Genomic DNA, 17,844 nt, shown 5'->3' with positions numbered 1-17,844 from the left:
TAGTCCGTAGGACAACAACAATCATACCATAGGCTAGCTTCTAGGGTTTAGCCTCTACGATCTCGTGGTAGATCAACTCTTGTAATACTCATATCATCAAGATCAATCAAGCAGGAAGTAGGGTATTACCTCCATCGAGAGGGCCCGAACCTGGGTAAACATTGTGTCCCCCGCCTCCTGTTACCATCCGCCTTAGACGCAAAGTTCGGGACCCCTACCCGAGATCCGCCGGTTTTGACACCGACAGCGGGGGAGACTGGAGGTGGCTGGCCATGGAGAGAAGACCTAATGCTCTGATTACCAAGAAGAATGGAGGAATTGGTTGCCCGCTGTATTACTCATGAGATGCCGATACATATACAACAACCAGCGTGCTGGCCTTCCCTACATACAGGGAAGTGGGCGATCAGGCGCCGGGAGGTTAGCTAGCTACCTAAGGACCCGGCCCTGGAGTTAGGACTGGGCGTTCGGTTTATATGGTTAATACGGTTCGGTTTCTTCGGTTTTTAATAATTTCGGTTTTGAAGAAATGGAAACCGAAACAATCACACAAAATTAATAAACCGAACCATATTAACCATAATATATCGGTTCGGTTTCTTCGGTTAACCGAAAAACCAAAATACATGCACTGTCAGTATAAGTGTAATGATTCATGAGCGTTGATTCGCATTTGTATAGAAAGCATAAAATAGTCACAAGATCATGCAACTTTAACATTAGGCAATACTTTATTCGGTCAAGCAAACTAGTGAACATAATTAAGTGAAAAAATCACAGGGACTGTGCCATGTATTATATATGAAAGAATACGTATGATGCCTCTAAACTGAGCAGCTCATGCACTAAATTATACACTAGTACTCCCTCCATCCCCGCCTAAGTACCTTTTGGAGATACCTCCGCATGATGGAGTGAACATGGTATTACACAGGGCATCCTACACTTCGGTTTGTTCGGTCTATTCGGCTTTTGGGCATTGAAAACCGAACACAAACCAAACGCCGAACAACCTTAAAATTTCCCACCGAACCAAAAACCAAACCACCGAATTAACCGACATATCGGTTAATACGGTTCGGTTCAGTTTGGTTTTTCGGTTTTCGGTTTACTGTGCCCACCCCTACCTGGAGTTACAACGGCAACACATCTCATACATACATATACACGTACAACACTGGTCACGTTACAACTCAACAGGTTTTGCCTCTTTTGTTCTCCATCGGTTGTTAGTATGTGAACAGTTGTATCATGATTGGGTATGATCCTAAACAAAATAATGTCACCTGTCTATTTATAAATGCCTTGTGTGATATTTACTGAGTTGTTTCTTAAATGGCGTGCCACGAGCTTAGCTCAATGCCGCCTCTGGGTTTCTGCCTCCGGGTGCGGTTAAATCTGAGTCATCCAGGCTCAGCGGAGCAAACTTGTAGAAGCAGCGGCTGGGAAGTCGTCGATGCAAACCAAATACATCAATAACCGCGATCTGTGAAGCAAATCACCGCCCAGGAGAGGAAACTGCGAGAAAGGGAGTGTAGAAACTCCGAAGACCGTGAAAGCCCGCCGAATCCAGACGGATCCATCAGAAACCAAAACCAACCAAATCTAGGAAGACCCGCCGGCGACGATAAACACACCATTGGAATGGGCATGATTTCTACCCTTGGTTTAGCCTTGTGTTTCTTCTGTCAAAACCTTGGTAGTTTAGCCGTGGCAATGTGAGTTACCTCTGATGCTATGTGATACCTTCTGATACAGCAGCCAGCCCTATTTGCATCTAGAACTTGCTCTTGTCATGTAGGTGTGACGGATGCAGACTGTGGAGTTGCAAATCCTTCTCTTTTTTTCCCTAGACAGACTCCCTAGTTTCATTGCCAAAACAGAACATCATCGCCTGTCTAGGCTAGGCATCGGTGAATGCGTTGTTGTACCCCTCTGTCTTTCATGATGATGAGAAATGCGTGTCTGCAGTTTTATCGGCACTGGCAGCCACGTTCAATGTTATTTACTGGCTTGTGAATTGGAGATCGAGGTGTTAAAAGAAACTTGCATTATCACCTTCAGTGTTATGTAGTTATGATACATCTTCGCTGTATTGTGATCCATGTCAACTGTGCTAAGCTAAGAATGAACTAATGAACGCTTTGTATAATAATTCAGTGTGTTTGCAAAAATGTGTTTTTGCAGTTTTTGCTAATCGGTTATTAAAGCAACTCCAATGGGGCGACCTATTTCGTCCACCTGCGTCCGTTTCGGTCGGCGCGGACAAAAGTGGAGGCCCAACGCGCCGACCGAAACGCAAATCGCGTTTGCTTGGTGTCCGCACCGACCTATTTCCGGATCAAAATTGTGCCTGAAATGCGTCAGCACGGACGCGAAGCGGACGCGCCGCGCGTCTCCTCGGCGTTCGCCGCGTCCCCACCTGTAGGTCACCCAAACGCCGCCCGTTGTCTTATTTATGGCGATCACCGACAGCGGGCCCACTAGTCAGCCAGTGGAAGCGTCCTTTTTTAAGCATGCGTGCGGCGGGGGCGGCCTCATCCACTTTCGTCCACATCTGCCCCCCCCCCCCCCACCACTCCCTTTGCTTCCTCGCCGGCGACAACAAACCCTAGCAAGCAATGGGTCTCTTCGGTGGCAGCAGCAGCGGTAAGGGCAAGGGCAAGGACTCCCCTGGTGTCTCGTCGTCCCGCACTCCTCCTCCCCTTCCTCCTGCGACGCCGGCGCGTTTTCGCCCAGGTCGCCGGCGCCTGCACATTCCGGTGCACCAAGCGCGGTGGCACTGGGAGTACAGGCAGCCGCTGCCCTACCCCGACGTCACGCTGCCGCACCACTGGCACCTGGATCCACAACGGATCCCGATGCCGGCGGTTCCGCGGAGCCAGCGGGCGCACGACGAGGAGGTGCACAGGCGCCGCGCGCAGCACGCCGGAGCAGCGTCGGCTGCCTGAGTACGCCGCCGACTCTCCCAACTGGGAGGCTTGGTTCGCCCTCGAACACGAGGAGCAACGGCGTGTAGGCGTCTACGCCGACCCGCCGCCGTTCCCACCGCCGCCCCCGCAGGTAGAGCCGGAGGACATGGAGGCGGAGGCGGAGTACCAAGCCGCCCTCAAGGAGGCCCTGTAGCACGCGCTGGAGGCTAGCCGCCTCGAGGAGGACGCGCACTAGGATGGGCTGGAGCAAGCCCTTGCCCTGTCGGCGGCGGGGGACTCCGTCCACACCCCGCTCTTCGTGCCGCCACCGCCACCGCCGCCACCCGTTGAGCCCAAGCCGGAGCCGACGTGGAAGCGCTCCCCGCCTCCACCCACTTGGCCGGAGGAGGCCTACACGTGGACGGGCCAGTACCGTGAGTGGGTGAGCGCGCCTCAGGTCCACTTCGCCGCGACGCCGGCGCAGGAGGCGGCCCACCTTGAGCGCTGGAATGCGCACTGGCTCCGCCAGGAGCAGGCCGACGGCGAGCGCCAGATGTGCTACGAGGCGATGCTCCAACGCGACGCGGAGGTGCTCCGACTCGAGGAGGAGGAGGAGGAGCGCGCGGTTGGCCGCAATGCCGCCGCCCGAGCAGACGCCGGAGGAGGCCGCCCTGGCAGCGTACCAGGCGGCGTTTGGGTGGGCTGGCCCTGCTCCCGTCTTCATCAACCTCACCGGCGATGGCGAGGTCGACGCCAAGGGCAAGGGCAAGGCCGACGACGTCTAGGGCAGCGTGCGGGGCGGCAGCAGGCGGGCGCATACTTTTTTATGTTTTAATTCATGTTTAATTAGGTTTAAGTGTACTTTGACCGGCGTTTGACCGGCCACTTATGTTTAATTATGTTTATTTTGTGCGAACTGTTTTTTTTTCACACCGACACATTTGGGTCAGCCTTCCGTTGGGCAGTCAAGTCGACCCATTTGAGAATGCGGACGCGCATGTCCGCTTGGCCGACCCAAACAAACGAAAAGCGAATAAAGCGTGCGTCCATTTGGGTCGGTCCGTTGGAGTTGCTCTTAGTTTGTCAACCGGTTCTGTTTCGGTTACAAAAACAAAACATGCCACCAAAGGTTGCAGCAGATTTGAGTGCCAAGGCTGGCCGGCTCTGTGGAGAGATATAGAGGGCATCTAACCGGTTTTTACTTGTCCCCTTCGGCTTTTAGTTGGGAAGTCCACCGATGAGTTTTGACGAGTTCATATCTGTAGCCTGCAGGGGTGCACAACCTGGGAGCAGAGAAATTTTTGGTCGGCTGGGCAGCTTTTGGAGGACCTGCTTGGGCCATTTGGGCAACTCCTAGTGAGTTAATTAGTCTGTTATTGCAAAGTGTGTGCCTAATTGTTGCTCTTCTTATATTGTTTCCCTTAGAGATTAATCAAAGTGTGCTGGCCTTGATTCAATTTTAATATTTCTTTTTAATTGGGGGGAATATTTGATGACTTCATTCATATAGTTGTCAGTTAGCCTTATGAGCAATTACATTAAATTCTGTTTTTGATAAGCTAGATGAAGTAGAGTCTCTAAACTGACAAGTGGACTGTACATTTGCGTTATTGCTTCTCAAACATAGTACATTAGAAACCTGTTCATGTACTCCCTCCGTTTCAAAATAGATGACCCAACTCTATACTAGCTTTGTACTAAAGTTAGTACAAAGTTGAGTCATCTATTTTGAAACGGAGGGAGTAATGGTTTGCAGGCATAGTTTCAAAAACTAAACTAAGTTTCTTGCCCTTTATGTTAGAGTGTGGACTCTGTCTGCCCTCACCTCCCACGATCAAGGCCACGATCATCTCCACGTCGTAGCTGTTGTAGCGCTAGCACCTCTATATGTACCCCCCCCCCCTCCATGTACTCTCAAAGCAAGGTGTGAAACTCTCTGTTAATCTTCATGGTATCAGATATTCGATCCTTTTCCGCAACCACACGCTCGCCATGACGAATTCCGGCGAGCCACCTACCCACAACGGCGGCCAGCCGACCACCCAAGACGGCGGCCAGCCAATCCTTCCCTCCTCCAGCGGCCAGCCCATTGTTCCCGTTCCTCCCGTCGCTCAACCGCCTTCTCTCACCTTCAGCGACACGATCACAGACATCACCCCTTTTATCCCTATCGTGCTCGATCTCCATAGCCACAACTAGTACCATTGGCGGCATCTTTTTGAGATCCATCTTGGCCGCTGCTCTCTTCTCCACCACATCACCGGCGACGCGCCGCCGGCGCCCCACGACTCCCGATGGCTGAAGGATGATCTAGCCATCATCCAGTGGTTGTACACACGCATCTCCACCGAGCTCTTCAACTTGGTGGTCACCGATGGCGCAACCGCTCGCGACATCTGGATCGAGCTTCATCGGTTGTTCCAGGACAACCGCGACGCCCGCGTCTCCGCCCTCAACACTGAGCTTCGGACGATCACTCAGGGAGACCGCCCCGTCGGCGTCTTCTGCCAATGCATCAAGGCCATCGGTGATGAGCTTCGCGAGCTTGGCGAAGTGGTCGCCGACCGCTCTCTGCTTCACGCGCTTATGGGCGGGCTCGACGAGCGCTTTGCCCAACAGGCGACCTTGATCCCGCTTCTCCGACCACTGCCAACGCTTGCCGAGGCGCGATCCATGCTCCAGATGGAGGAGCAGAACCAGGCACGCAAGGCGGCTTCTCCGCGCCTCTTCCACGCCGCCACGCGCTCCGCTCCACCACCGGCGGTCGCGGTGCCGCCCCCGCCATCTTCTGCGCCACAACCTCCACCTGGGTGGCGCCCCAGCCCCAACTACAAGGGCAAAAAACCCGGTGTACCGCCCGCCGAAGCCCGGCTCGGCGTCTTCTTCATCGACGCCTGCCCCTGCATCGCCTACTCCACCGGCCGCCGCGCCCACTCCACCGGCTCCTTCGACCTGGCGTCCTCAGCACGATCCATGGACTGGGCTGGTGCAGGCGTGGCCCATGCCCTGGTCCGCGCCCTCGCCATATGGTGCTCCGCCGGCCTACAGCGGCAGCTGGGCTCCCGGCCTCCGTCCCTCCACCGGCGTGCCAGGTCTCCTCGGCGCTCGTCCACCACCGCATGCCTATGCTGCATATGCGCCTCTGTACCAGGCGGCGCCGCCCACGTACCCCTACGGCTTCCCCACGCCACCACCCTGGGAGCACGCGGTCTCGGGCGCCTCTTCGTCGACTCAGCCACCGCCGGCCTCTCCTTCCACCTCGACCGCACCGGCCTGGGATCAGGCCGCCTTCATCGCCGCCATGAACTCGCTTACCACTCAGGACGCAGGTAACGATTGGATCTTCGACTCTAGTGCATCCTGTCATATGTCTGCATCTAGCGCTTCCCTTTCTTCTCTTCATCCCTCTGTTCTGTATCCATCCATCACCATTGGAGACGGCTCATCTGTTCTGGTCACCGGCGTCGGTACTTCCTACCTCTCTCACTCTCTCTCGCCTCTTCTCCTTCGAGAAGTTCTTGTCGCTCCCGCTCTCATTAGGAACCTTATATCCGTTCGCCGCTTTACTATTGACAATCAAGTTTCCGTTGAATTTGACCCATTTGGATTGTCTGTGAAGGATCTTCGAACCAAGATGGAGCTGGCTCGGTTCAATAGTCTCGGCGATCTGTACACTGTCCACGGCGCCACCACTCCCACGCCTCCTCCTCAAGCCATGCTCGCCTCCGTCACTTTGTGGCATCACCGGCTCGGGCATCCCAACAGCACGACGACTACGGCTCTACTCGACGAATTTCAGATTCCTCATGCTCGTAGTTCCCATGACGCTTCTCTTTGTCACGCTTGTCAGCTCGGCAAGCATGTTAGGCTGTCGTTTGGCACTTCTACTACTCGTAGTTCTTTTCCTTTTGAACTTTTGCATTGTGACTTGTGGACGTCACCCACTCCAAGTGTATCCGGTTTCAAATATTATCTTGTCGTGTTAGATGACTACTCGCACTTCATCTGGACATTCCCTCTTCGTGCCAAGTCTGATGTTCATAGTCTGTTTGTTAATTTCCAACGCTATGTATCTACACACTTCGCTCTTCCCATCCGGTTCTTGCAATGTGACAATGGCCGTGAGTTTGACAACGCTCGCAACCGTGATTTTTTTTCTTCACCACGGCATCTTACTCCGCTTCTCTTGCCCTTACACCTCGCCTCAGAACGAGAAGGCCGAGCGCTCTCTACGTACACTCAATGATATCCTCCACACTCTTCTTATTCAGGCGTCCATGCCCGCCCGCTATTGGGTCGAGGCCCTTCGGCATGCAACTTTCCTCCTCAACGTTCGCCCAACCAAAACTTGCCCTCGTTATTCTCCCTACGATTCCCTTTTCCTCACCCCACCCAATTATGCCGATCTTCGTGTTTTTGGCTGTCTGTGTTACCCCAACATGTCCGCTGTCTCTGCCAACAAATTAGCTCCCCGATCACTTCCCTGCGTTTTCTTAGGGTTTTCCGACTCCCACAAAGGATATCGCTTCCTTCACATCCCTTCTGGACGCGTCATTCTCTCCCGCCACGTCATTTTTGACGAGACAACATTCCCCTTTGCCATCCACAAATCGCCAGACCTATCCGCGCCGCTTTCCACCCACCAGTCCTTTTCCCCACGATCCCCTACGATCAACGTGCATGGCCTGCATGGCCCTGTTCACTTGGACCCCGCCACCACCCCACCACTGCCTGCTGCCAGTTCCGCAGCTTCTGCTTCCGCCATCTCCGGTCCCACGGATCTCTCGGATCCCGCGCCCGCTCCCTCCCCCGCACCCACCACCCGCTGTTCCCCGAATCTCTGGGATCCCGCGCCCCCCAGCTCTCCCGCTCCCGACAACTGCTGCCTGCGGATCTCTCGAACCGAGCGCTATCCACTCCCCATACGCCCACCGATTCCTCCACTCCCCTCCCGCCAGCTCGCCAGCCGGATCCACCATCCGCTACTCCTGACTCCTCGCCTGCCCACCACCCGCTCCCACCTCGAGCCGTTCCTGTTCCCGTCCCTCACAATGCTCACTCCATGCGTACCCGGAGCAAAGCTGGGTTCGGCCGGCCCGTCGATCGTCTCAACCTCACTGCCTCCCCCTCTACCATCTCTCCCATCCCCGCCTCCTATAAAGCAGCTCTTCTCGACCCACATTGGTTTCAGGCAATGAAGGACGAATACGACGCACTCCTCCTCAACCACACCTGGACTCTCACCCCCCCCCCGGAGCTAATGTCGTCTCCGGAAAATCGGTTTTTCGCCACAAATTTCATTCCGATGGCTCGCTTGCCCGCTACAAAGCTCGCTGGGTCTGTCGCGGTGACTCTCAACAACCCGGCGTCGACTTTGACGAGACATTTTCGCCGGTTGTCAAGCCCAGCACCATCAGCGCCGTCCTCAGTCTCGCCGTCTCCTCATCATGGCCTATCCATCAACTGGATGTTAAGAATGCATTTTTGCACGGCTCCCTCAACGAGACTGTCTATTGTCGCCAACCCCTTGGTTTTTCCGATTCTTCCTTTCCCGACCACGTCTGCCACCTTCAAAAGTCCTTGTATGGCCTCAAACAGGCGCCGCGAGCTTGGTTTCAGCGCTTTGCTTCTTACATTCACCGCCTCGGTTTCGCTCCCTCCCGCTCGGATTCTTCCCTCTTCATCTTCCACTCCTCCACACATACGGCTTATTTGCTCTTGTACGTCGATGATATCGTTCTCACAGCCTCCTCCACTACCTTTCTCAACCACATCATCGCCTCCCTACGCGCTGAGTTCTGCATGACAGATCTTGGCCCGCTTCATCACTTCCTCGGTGTTGCTGTCTCCCGGTCCTCTACGGGTCTCTTCCTTTCTCAGCGTCAGTACGTTGTTGAGCTGCTCTCCAAAGCCGGTATGACCGACTGTCACCCCACTCGCACACCTGCTGAGACCGGCGCCAAGCTTTCTTCTGCCGGCGAAACCCTTCCTGACGCCACTCTCTATCGTAGTATCAGTGGCGCTCTCCAATACCTTACACTCACACGACCTGATATCGCCTACGCTGTCCAGCAGGCCTGCTTGCACATGCATGACCCGCGCCTTCCACACATGACCCGCGTCCGGCGCATTTTACGTTACCTCAAGGGTACACTTGATCATGGCCTCGCCATTACTCCCTCATCTCCTACCTCTCTCACCGCTTACTCTAATGCGGACTAGGCTGGATGTTCAGATACTCGTCGTTCCACTTCGGGATACTGTGTTTACTTGGGTGATAATTTGATTTCATGGTCCTCGAAGAGGCAGCTCACTGTTTCCAGGTCGTCTGCGGAGGCTGAGTATCGCTCGGTCGCACATGCTGTGGCTGAAACTGTCTGGCTTCGGCAACTTCTCACCGAGCTTCATCGTCCCGTGCATCAGGCTACCATCGTGTACTGTGATAATGTATCAGTTGTGTACATGTCGTCTAATCCTGTTCAACACCGTAGAACTAAGCATATAGAGATTGATATTCATTTTGTAAGAGAGAAGGTAGCTTTAGAGGAGGTTCGCGTTCTTCATGTACCGACAACGGCGCAGTTCGCTGACATCTTCACCAAGGGGCTCCCGTCAGCGACCTTCCTCGACATACGCTCCAGTCTCAACGTCGTCGACGCCGCCGCTGACACTGCGGGGGGTGTTAGAGTGTGGATTCGGTCTGCCCTCACCTCCCACGATCGAGGCCACGATCATCTCCACGTCGTAGCTGTTGTAGCGCTAGCACCTCTATATGTATCCCCCTCCATGTACTCTCAAAGCAAGGTGTGAAACTCTCTGTTAATCTTCAATTTAAGTTAGAGATCCTATAACTATCCTAAAGAGATAAGATATTGTTGCTGCCTTTGTTGGTGCTGCCGGGAACATGACTAACAGGACTAGGTACATGATTTTTTTTACAATAGAAATATTATCATACTAGTAATAACTTGACTAACAGGCCTAGATTCTTTTGCTAGTTCACATGTTCTATCATAACCTGCGTTCATGATTATTCTTTTCTTGGAACCCGTAAGTGCACGAGTTTTCTGGTTTAAATAGGTACAGGTAACACTCCATCTAGATTTGCTTTGCTGTGGATGATGTGCTACGTCCATCATTCATCGTCGAATATAGGATTGAAATGTTTGCAATTGCTGTTAGATGTTAGGTTTGAGTACTCCATAAATTAAGTATTTTGCTGAAAGACTGATCTACCCGCAAGAAAACTTCAGAAGAAAATAAGTGCATACCGATGGGGACAATCTAATCTACCTGCAGTTGGTCCTCCCAATCTACCGACAGAAATCACTAGCCACCAATCGTACCAATGACTAGCAGTACCTGCTCGCCGGAGCGAGCTTGCACTTGACCTTCTGGAAGACGACGGCCGGCGTGCCGGGCGGCGCGAGCTGCAGCTTGAGCGGGCATTTGGCCTGGAACTTGCACTTGGTGAAGTGCGCCTGGTACCTGACCTCGCCCGACAGCGCCACCTCCACCTGGAACGCCCCCGTCTTGTTCTCCTCCTTGAACTCGGCCACGCCGGCGTTGCCGAGCGCGACGTAGGCGCTGTCGGCGCCGGAGACGAGGTGGTGCACCTGTGTCTTGCGGGCGGGGTGCGTGGAGCCCTCGTCGGCGAGCCTGACCCGCTCGAAGCGCTGGCCGTCGAAGCTGTAGTCGGCCTCGAGCGGCTCCGTGTTCCTGACGCTCATGGCCCAGTTCCTGTTCCGGACGGTGAGCGTGAGCGAGAGGTTGTACGCGAAGGCGGTGGAGGGGGACGCGGCCAGCGCGAGGCGCGTGAGGGAGGCGTCGACGACGGCGACCTCGGCGTGGCGGATGAAGCAGTAGGCCGCGAGGAGGACGACGAGGAGGACGACGCCGGCGAGGACGGCGAGGCAGCACGCGCAGCAGAGGATGGTGTCGCGCGCGCCGGAGGAGACGCAGGGGCAGCAGCGGTCGCAGAATGCGTCGTAGCAGCCGCACTCGCTGCAGCACATGGCTGGCTGAGACCTGTCTGGATCTTGAGCTGGTTTCTTGAGCCCAATCTTCGACTGGCTCTTGAGCTAAGCTAGCTAGTAGATCTTGGATGACACTGCCGGACTGACACAGGAGGTAGGGGGTGGCGGCTTTTTTGATCTTCAGCTACCAGTCGATGCGGATTGGGGGATTGGGTCTTATTTTTCACTTCATATGAACGTGGATCCCTGACAGCAACGGCAAAAAAAGCCGGGCATAGCAACGAGTGGAGGACCAATGTTCAGTCAACGGGTCTGGTCATGTCGTCGAGCATAATTGTGCGCGACTTTTCTTAAAAACTAATCAACCCTCCCTCCCCATGTCCTCGTGTCGCCCCACAAGGCGACTCGGGGACGACAAGGGTTTCCCCCACTACCACCTTCCCCTTCCCCCTCCTCCCTTGCTGCCACCTGAGACGGTCGTCGGGGCAAGCCTGTGCTGGCGCCGGTGACGGTGGCGACGAGGATTGTCTTTGAAATGTCAGTGCGGGAGTATATTGCGGCTATATAATTTTCGCCATCACCCAGCCTTTGAAATGTCGGTCTTCCTCAGTTCCCTACCTCTGATTGTCTTGTGATGACACTGCCCGTAAGTGAAAGTGTTGGATTGTTACATCGGTGTAAACTCATTTAAATATTAAAATTTTGTGTTCTTTACTAATTCTTTCATTGCTGCCATCTTGTAGGAGGATGAAGAAATGGCGTGTAAAGATTGAAGAGTGAAGATGTCCCTGCTTATTATTATGTGTTCTCATTTATGTGCGTAAGTTGAACTTAGTGGAGCTTGCGAGTATGTTGTTTAAGTTAAACACTTAAAGCTATTATGATGTTTGTGTACTTGTTACCAAGTTAAACATTTAAGCTATTATGACGTTTGTGTACTTGTTGCCAAGTTAAACACTTAAGCTATTATGAAGACTTGTCTAAATTCTCTTGTGTTTTTATTATGTATGGAATAGCTTATTTGTATACAAATTCACATTGGTGACCGTTATTCCTTTTTCCCTCTTGTGGATCGGGAGGTTTTGTACACTGAAATCTTATCTTATACTCTCTTCTATGGATCATGAGGTTTCGTACAACGAAATCTTTATCTTCTACTCTCTTCCATGGATCATGTAGTTTCACCCACCGAAATATTGTCTTATTTTCCCTACAAGCCCAACGTCAATCCTTGAAGTTGGATTACTCTATCCATCTGCACCTGCCGCTGTTGGATCAATCGCCGGAGGTGTGCCCATCCTCTCTTCGCACATAGCTCGTCTATATATATACTACTTGAGTTGTTCACGTCAACGTGTACCCTCAACGCTAAGGGTGATGCACTGTAACTCACGTTGAAGTAGGCATGTCCGAAAGCGCGATACACAAGATATCAGGTGAGTGCTTTTATAAGCCCCAAACCCCGCTTGCGTGGGAGGGACCCGTCAGAGCTCGCAACATCCGCAGAATTCTCCACGTCGATTCACTCACCTAGGCCATGGTCAGCGGCCATTGACCCACTATTGGTGTTAATGGTGTAGGAGTATTGTTAATTTTGTTGTTGTTTATATGTGATCACTGTTGTGAAGTGTGCTGCATTTGGGTGGTATGACGATCACATTTGGAAAATGGGTGATCAGAACAATAAAGTAGACAATCCAAACAACTGCAGCTTGCATCTAGTCACCTCTAAAGCACAAATGCAGGCCACCAAACAACTGTCATAATCTGGCCACTGATGCAATGCAGGCTACCTAACAATGTTCACAATATAGTTTTGAGCCTGCATTAGCTCAGCCAAGCCTAGTTGAGTCACACATGCAAAGGCCCAAAACGATGCAGGATACCAAACACGCCAAGTTTGGGTTGTAGTGTGCCGGGTAGATTTTCTGTTCAATTTTTCCTTCTCGCGCATAGCTTCGACCACGAAAGATATGCCTTGACTAATGTACGCCTATCATCAGTGTGGTGTGGCCCGGTGGTAGGACCTCTAGGCGCTACGGTTTTGGAAAACCTTGCATGTGATTTTTGAAAGGTCTCATCTAGTTTTTTTTTACTGTTTTTCGGTTTTCTTTCTGGGTATTTTCAGGTTTTTATTTTTTAATTTCTATGATCATATTTTCCTTTTTAGTTTTAATCTTTTCTCCGGTTATATTGTTTCTTTATTTTTCAAATATATGCAGACATATGTACAAATACATGTCGGGTATATTCTTAATACATGTTAAACATTTGTTTGAATAGATGTTGAACATATTTAAACACACATTGAACATTTTTTGAATAGATGTTGAATATTTGCTAAAAACACGTTCAACATTATTTAAATAATTGGTGAACATTTTTTAAATACATGGTGAACAATTTTCTAAACACAGATTGAACATGTAATTCACAATGAACATTTAATATAGCATTTTTAAATACATGGCGAAAATTTTATAAATACATGATGAATTGTTTTTAACACACGATGATCACTTTGTAAACACATTATGAACATTTTTTAAATGTCATGAACATTTTGTGTATTGTATGAGCATATTTTTAAATTTCAGAAGAATTTTTAAATGAGGATTTATGGAATTGTAGAAATATTTTTTTCACGTATGAATATTATTTATAAACTGTGATGAACGCTAAAGAAACTAGCAAAAACCAACGTCAGAAACCAGCAATAAAACCAGAAAAAACACAGATCCAAACCAAAGTTACAGTGACACTGTATAATGGGCCGGCCCGTGAAGGAGCCCCTATAGGCGAGCGGGCGATCGAGCTCGCTACGGCCAATACCTAGACGCTCCCAGCTTCGATTCCCTCCACCCGCCGCCGCCGGAGACGCCACGCCCTCCGCCGTCGGCGACCTGCCCGAGGTACTCGAAAGGAGAGGCGGAGAGATGTGGTACCTTTGCGTCTTCTACCACAGGCTCCTGGACTACCGGCGGCCGGAAGTGCAATCGCTCGCCGAGCTCTTCGGTGGGCCCGTCGCCGGGGACGCCGTCGAGTGGCGTATGCCGGAGAACCACCACGAGGACTCCCCCTTCCACCTCGTCCGCCTCCCCGGCGACGAGCGTCTGGCCGCGCAGATCGCCAACCGCAGTAAGCGAGCTCCCCTCGCCAACCTTTCTTGATTTATACTGTAGTACCTAGCATCTCGCGTTTATGCCGGACACTGCATGCTCTAGGCCTGCTCGTGAAGGGGATCTTTGAACTGTGGGGACAGGGTGCCACATACGACGAACTGGAGAAGGCGATACGGGAGTACCCCGACGAGAGGAAGCTGCCATACCTGACGCCCGAAAGTTCGTTCAAGATTGTCGTCGACAGCTTCGGCAAGGTGATCAGCTTCGAAGAGCAGAATGAGATCATAAAGGGGTTCACTTACATCCCATTCGAGGTTACTGCCACAATTCTTCTACTACCTTGTACTAATTAGTGATCTAAACGCTCTTATATTTGTTTACGGAGGGAGTAGTTGTGTACTATTAATTCCAGAGGTAGGCATTTGTGGATGCCAATTGTTCCTTCTTTTTATGATGGGTGCTGTGTTATTTCTCTTGTTTTAGGGCCGTGTTAATTTGAAGAAGCCCGAACACAAGTTCTTTGTCTTGGAGACTGATGATTATGGGTCACAAAATGGCCTCCCACCAGTTGTCCAGAAGACGGTATTCTTTGGCCGGGAGGTTGGAGCAGCAGACAGGCATCTATTGCCGACGTATCAGTTGAAGAGCAGGAAGTACATTGGTCCGACTGCAATGGATTGTGAAATGGCGTTTCTCATGGCCAACCAAGGGCTCGCACGGCCTGGGAAACTTGTGTATGACCCTTTTGTTGGCACTGGGAGTATTTTGGTCGCCGCTGCACATTTTGGAGCCATGACTATGGTTTGTGCTTATTGCAGAAATAAATACATAGCTGTGCTTTTGCTAGTCAATGTCTCGCTTATAAAGTTCTTTCAGGGTGCAGATATTGATATAAGGGTTGTGCGGGATGGTCGTGGTCCTGATTGCAACATTTGGAGCAACTTTGAGCAGGTAATTAGGTCGACTTGACCAAATTTCAGTTCAGAGAAGCTTCTTGCATGCTTGCTTCTATACTGTCTGAATCATCATCATTAGATCTTGAAGTAGTAGATCTTCTTATTTAGTTTGTGAGTTGGTGGATACCTATAATTCATCTAATGTATTGACCATATTATCTTATTCAGTACAAGTTGCCAGAGCCTTTGTGTGTGCTGCGAGCAGATAACAACCTGCCACCTTGGCGTCCAGGATTGAAGGAGGTACACTATCCTGCATTTTGTGTTGTTTGTGCAATGTTTCTGTGCATCACTTGCAGTTTTGGAATTGTTCATTAATGACTAGTCGGAAATGAAAAAAAGCATCAGCAACTTTGTCCCTTCTGCACAAATGCATGCTGCTGAATGTTTGTAGTTGTGCTTGAAGTCTTGCATGGACACATATGTCAGGATACTCACATAGTCACATAGTCGAATGCTTATATGACCTTTCATGTGGTTGGTATATCTAGCTTAATTTGTAACAAATTCACCATGAAATGTTTGTTTTTTAGTCCCATGAGAAAATTAATTGATGGTTATTGTTTGCTTAATACTCCTTAAAAGCATAGTTAAAAAAGTCACGCCTAGGCTCTAGGTGATAGCAAAACGCCTAGCTTAATCTGCGCATAATTGCGCATAAGTGTGCGCCTTGGTCAGAAAAGTGCAAGGCAGTGGCAAAATGCACAATTGCCTAGCTCTTTTAGTAAATATGCTTAAAAGCAGTACCTGGGGCATACTGTATAAACTACTGCGTGATATATCAACTGAATTACTATGTGAAAAAATCTTTAGATTATTGTGAGATAGAACAACTGTATTATGTTAACATTGCTTTGTGATTGTGATTTCAATTGTGCTTACATAATACTCACAGTCACATAGTTGAATGTTTATATTACCTTCATGTCGTTGGTATATATCCATCTTTAATTTGAAACAAATTCGCCATGAAATTTGATTTTTAGTCCCATGAGAAAATAATTGATGGTTATTACTTGCTTAATACTCCTTAAAAGCAGTACCTGGAGCACACTGTATAAACTACTGCGAGATGTATCAACTGAATTACTATGTGAAAAAAATCTTTGGACTATTGTGTGATAGAATAATTGTACTATTGTTTGTGATTGTGGTCTACAACTGAACATTGCATCTTTCCTTAGATGCTAGTATTATGAGGTTATCTTCTGTGTAAGCTGCGTGCTGCTACTCCTCTGATACTGTCTAATTCTATTGTCTTGGTCACAAGAAATGATAAGCTACTGCTGCTTTTGTCCATCAGATATTTGATGCAATCATTTGCGATCCCCCATATGGCGTCCGAGCTGGTGGGCGCAAGTCGGGTGGTCGGAAGCTCCTAAAAGGCATCATCCCTCCGTACACAGTTCCGGACGAGAAGAGAGAGAACCACATTCCATCAACCGCACCATATAGCCTTGCCGAGTGTGTTCACGACCTGCTCCACCTTGCTGCGAGAATGCTGGTGGTTGGTGGCAGGCTCGTCTTCTTCTATCCAATGTTGCGGGAGGATGATGCTGCTGGTGTGGCGAAATTTCCGGAGCACCCCTGCTTCAAGCTGGTGTCCTCCTGCGAGCAGATCCTAAGCCTGCGGTACAGCCGGGTCCTGCTGACCATGGTGAAGGTGGGGCCCTACACGGAGGAGGTCGAGAGGATGGGCGAGGAGCGGCACCAGGAGTTCAGGGAGAACCACCAGAAATGGATGGAGGAAGGCAACCTGCACACCGCCGTGTTCAGCCCGGCGGAGCATGATAAGAAGCCCGAATCTGATAGAGGTTCCAAGCCCAAGTACAGAGGCAAGTACGTGTAGTGATGGAAACACTCTGGGATCGATGACAAATTTTATTGATCTTCTGTTGTTTGTATCTTTCAGTAATGGCTCTTGTATGGCTTGTGCTAGGTTTACAAGCCAGCGCCAATTAGTGCAAGGAACTGTATGATGAACTTCAACTTGATATCTTGGGAGGCTAGCTCATTTTGATGATGAACTGTAGTTTTCTAACTTGTTTTTCCTGGTTTGATGATAAACTGTAGTTTTCTTGTTTTTCCTGGTTTGCGTCTTGGGCCACTGCTTTTTTTCTAGAACATGAACTGCTCTGCTTTATATTCGGATAAAAATGATACAAATGTAGTTTTACATAACGGACTTCACAATCCTTCTCCAGGGTTTTTAAGTCGCTTGAGCCACCTGAGCTATCCGGTATATGAAACCAATGAATGCGTCTTGGCTGTGACGGCAAGTCCTTGGATCAGCGAGGTCTTCGTTGCCGAAGAAAGAAACCAAACTGTAGCTAGGCTTGTGCTAGGTCAAGCTAGCGCCAATTAGTGCAAGGTGTTGTATGATGAACTCTCAACTTGATATCATGCCAGGATAGAGGCTAGCTCATTTTATGACGAGTTGTAGCTTTTTTTACTTCTCTTTTCAGGCTACTACTTAGGGCATCTCCAAGTCGGACACGCAAACCTCCTGCAACCGTCCGGACCGCGGAAGCCATCCGATAGGGCACCAGAGAATGCACGAAGGAGGAGGAGCCTCCCCCTATCCACTCGCGAACGGTAGAGGGCAACCCCAAGCGAGAGTTCCTCATTTGAATCCGCCATGAGGGCATTCCGGTGGACAGGGTCAACCTCATACGAGAAGCCGTTGCCGATCTGACCACCATGAGGGCATTCCAATGGATAGGATCAACCTCATACGAGAAGTCATTGCCGATCTGACCATGGTACAACAAGGGGAGGAGAGCAAGGAGGGAACAGTGAAAGCGGGGCGGACAAGGAGAGTGAGGAAAGTGGAAGAAAAAGAGGCTAAGGTTTGATCGAGGTGGTGGTTTTGTAGGGT

At 50.6% G+C, this 17,844-nt stretch overlaps 2 protein-coding genes across 2 annotated transcripts; one reads left to right on the top strand and one right to left on the bottom strand.

Annotated features, from left to right (window-relative positions):
- Positions 1–10,064: 10,064 nt before the first annotated feature.
- On the bottom strand, positions 10,065–11,137 carry LOC123050179 (uncharacterized). Its single transcript, XM_044473012.1, has one exon. It carries the CDS (start codon positions 10,925–10,927, stop codon positions 10,265–10,267), a length of 663 nt encoding a protein of 220 aa, XP_044328947.1. The 5' UTR covers positions 10,928–11,137; the 3' UTR covers positions 10,065–10,264.
- Positions 11,138–13,700: 2,563 nt separating this feature from the next.
- On the top strand, positions 13,701–17,053 carry LOC123054737 (tRNA (guanine(10)-N2)-methyltransferase homolog). The gene is made up of 6 exons (XM_044478573.1): positions 13,701–14,026; positions 14,113–14,324; positions 14,494–14,811; positions 14,887–14,961; positions 15,135–15,209; positions 16,270–17,053. Exons 1-6 carry the CDS (start codon positions 13,825–13,827, stop codon positions 16,813–16,815), a joined length of 1,428 nt encoding a protein of 475 aa, XP_044334508.1. The 5' UTR covers positions 13,701–13,824; the 3' UTR covers positions 16,816–17,053.
- Positions 17,054–17,844: the final 791 nt, after the last annotated feature.

This window comes from Triticum aestivum, chromosome 2D (genome assembly GCF_018294505.1).
Source record: "Triticum aestivum cultivar Chinese Spring chromosome 2D, IWGSC CS RefSeq v2.1, whole genome shotgun sequence".
In the NCBI taxonomy this organism is placed as follows: Eukaryota; Viridiplantae; Streptophyta; class Magnoliopsida; order Poales; family Poaceae; genus Triticum; species Triticum aestivum.
The sequence above is the reverse complement of the archived record's forward strand: the minus strand, read 5'-3'. Positions and strand labels throughout refer to the sequence as shown.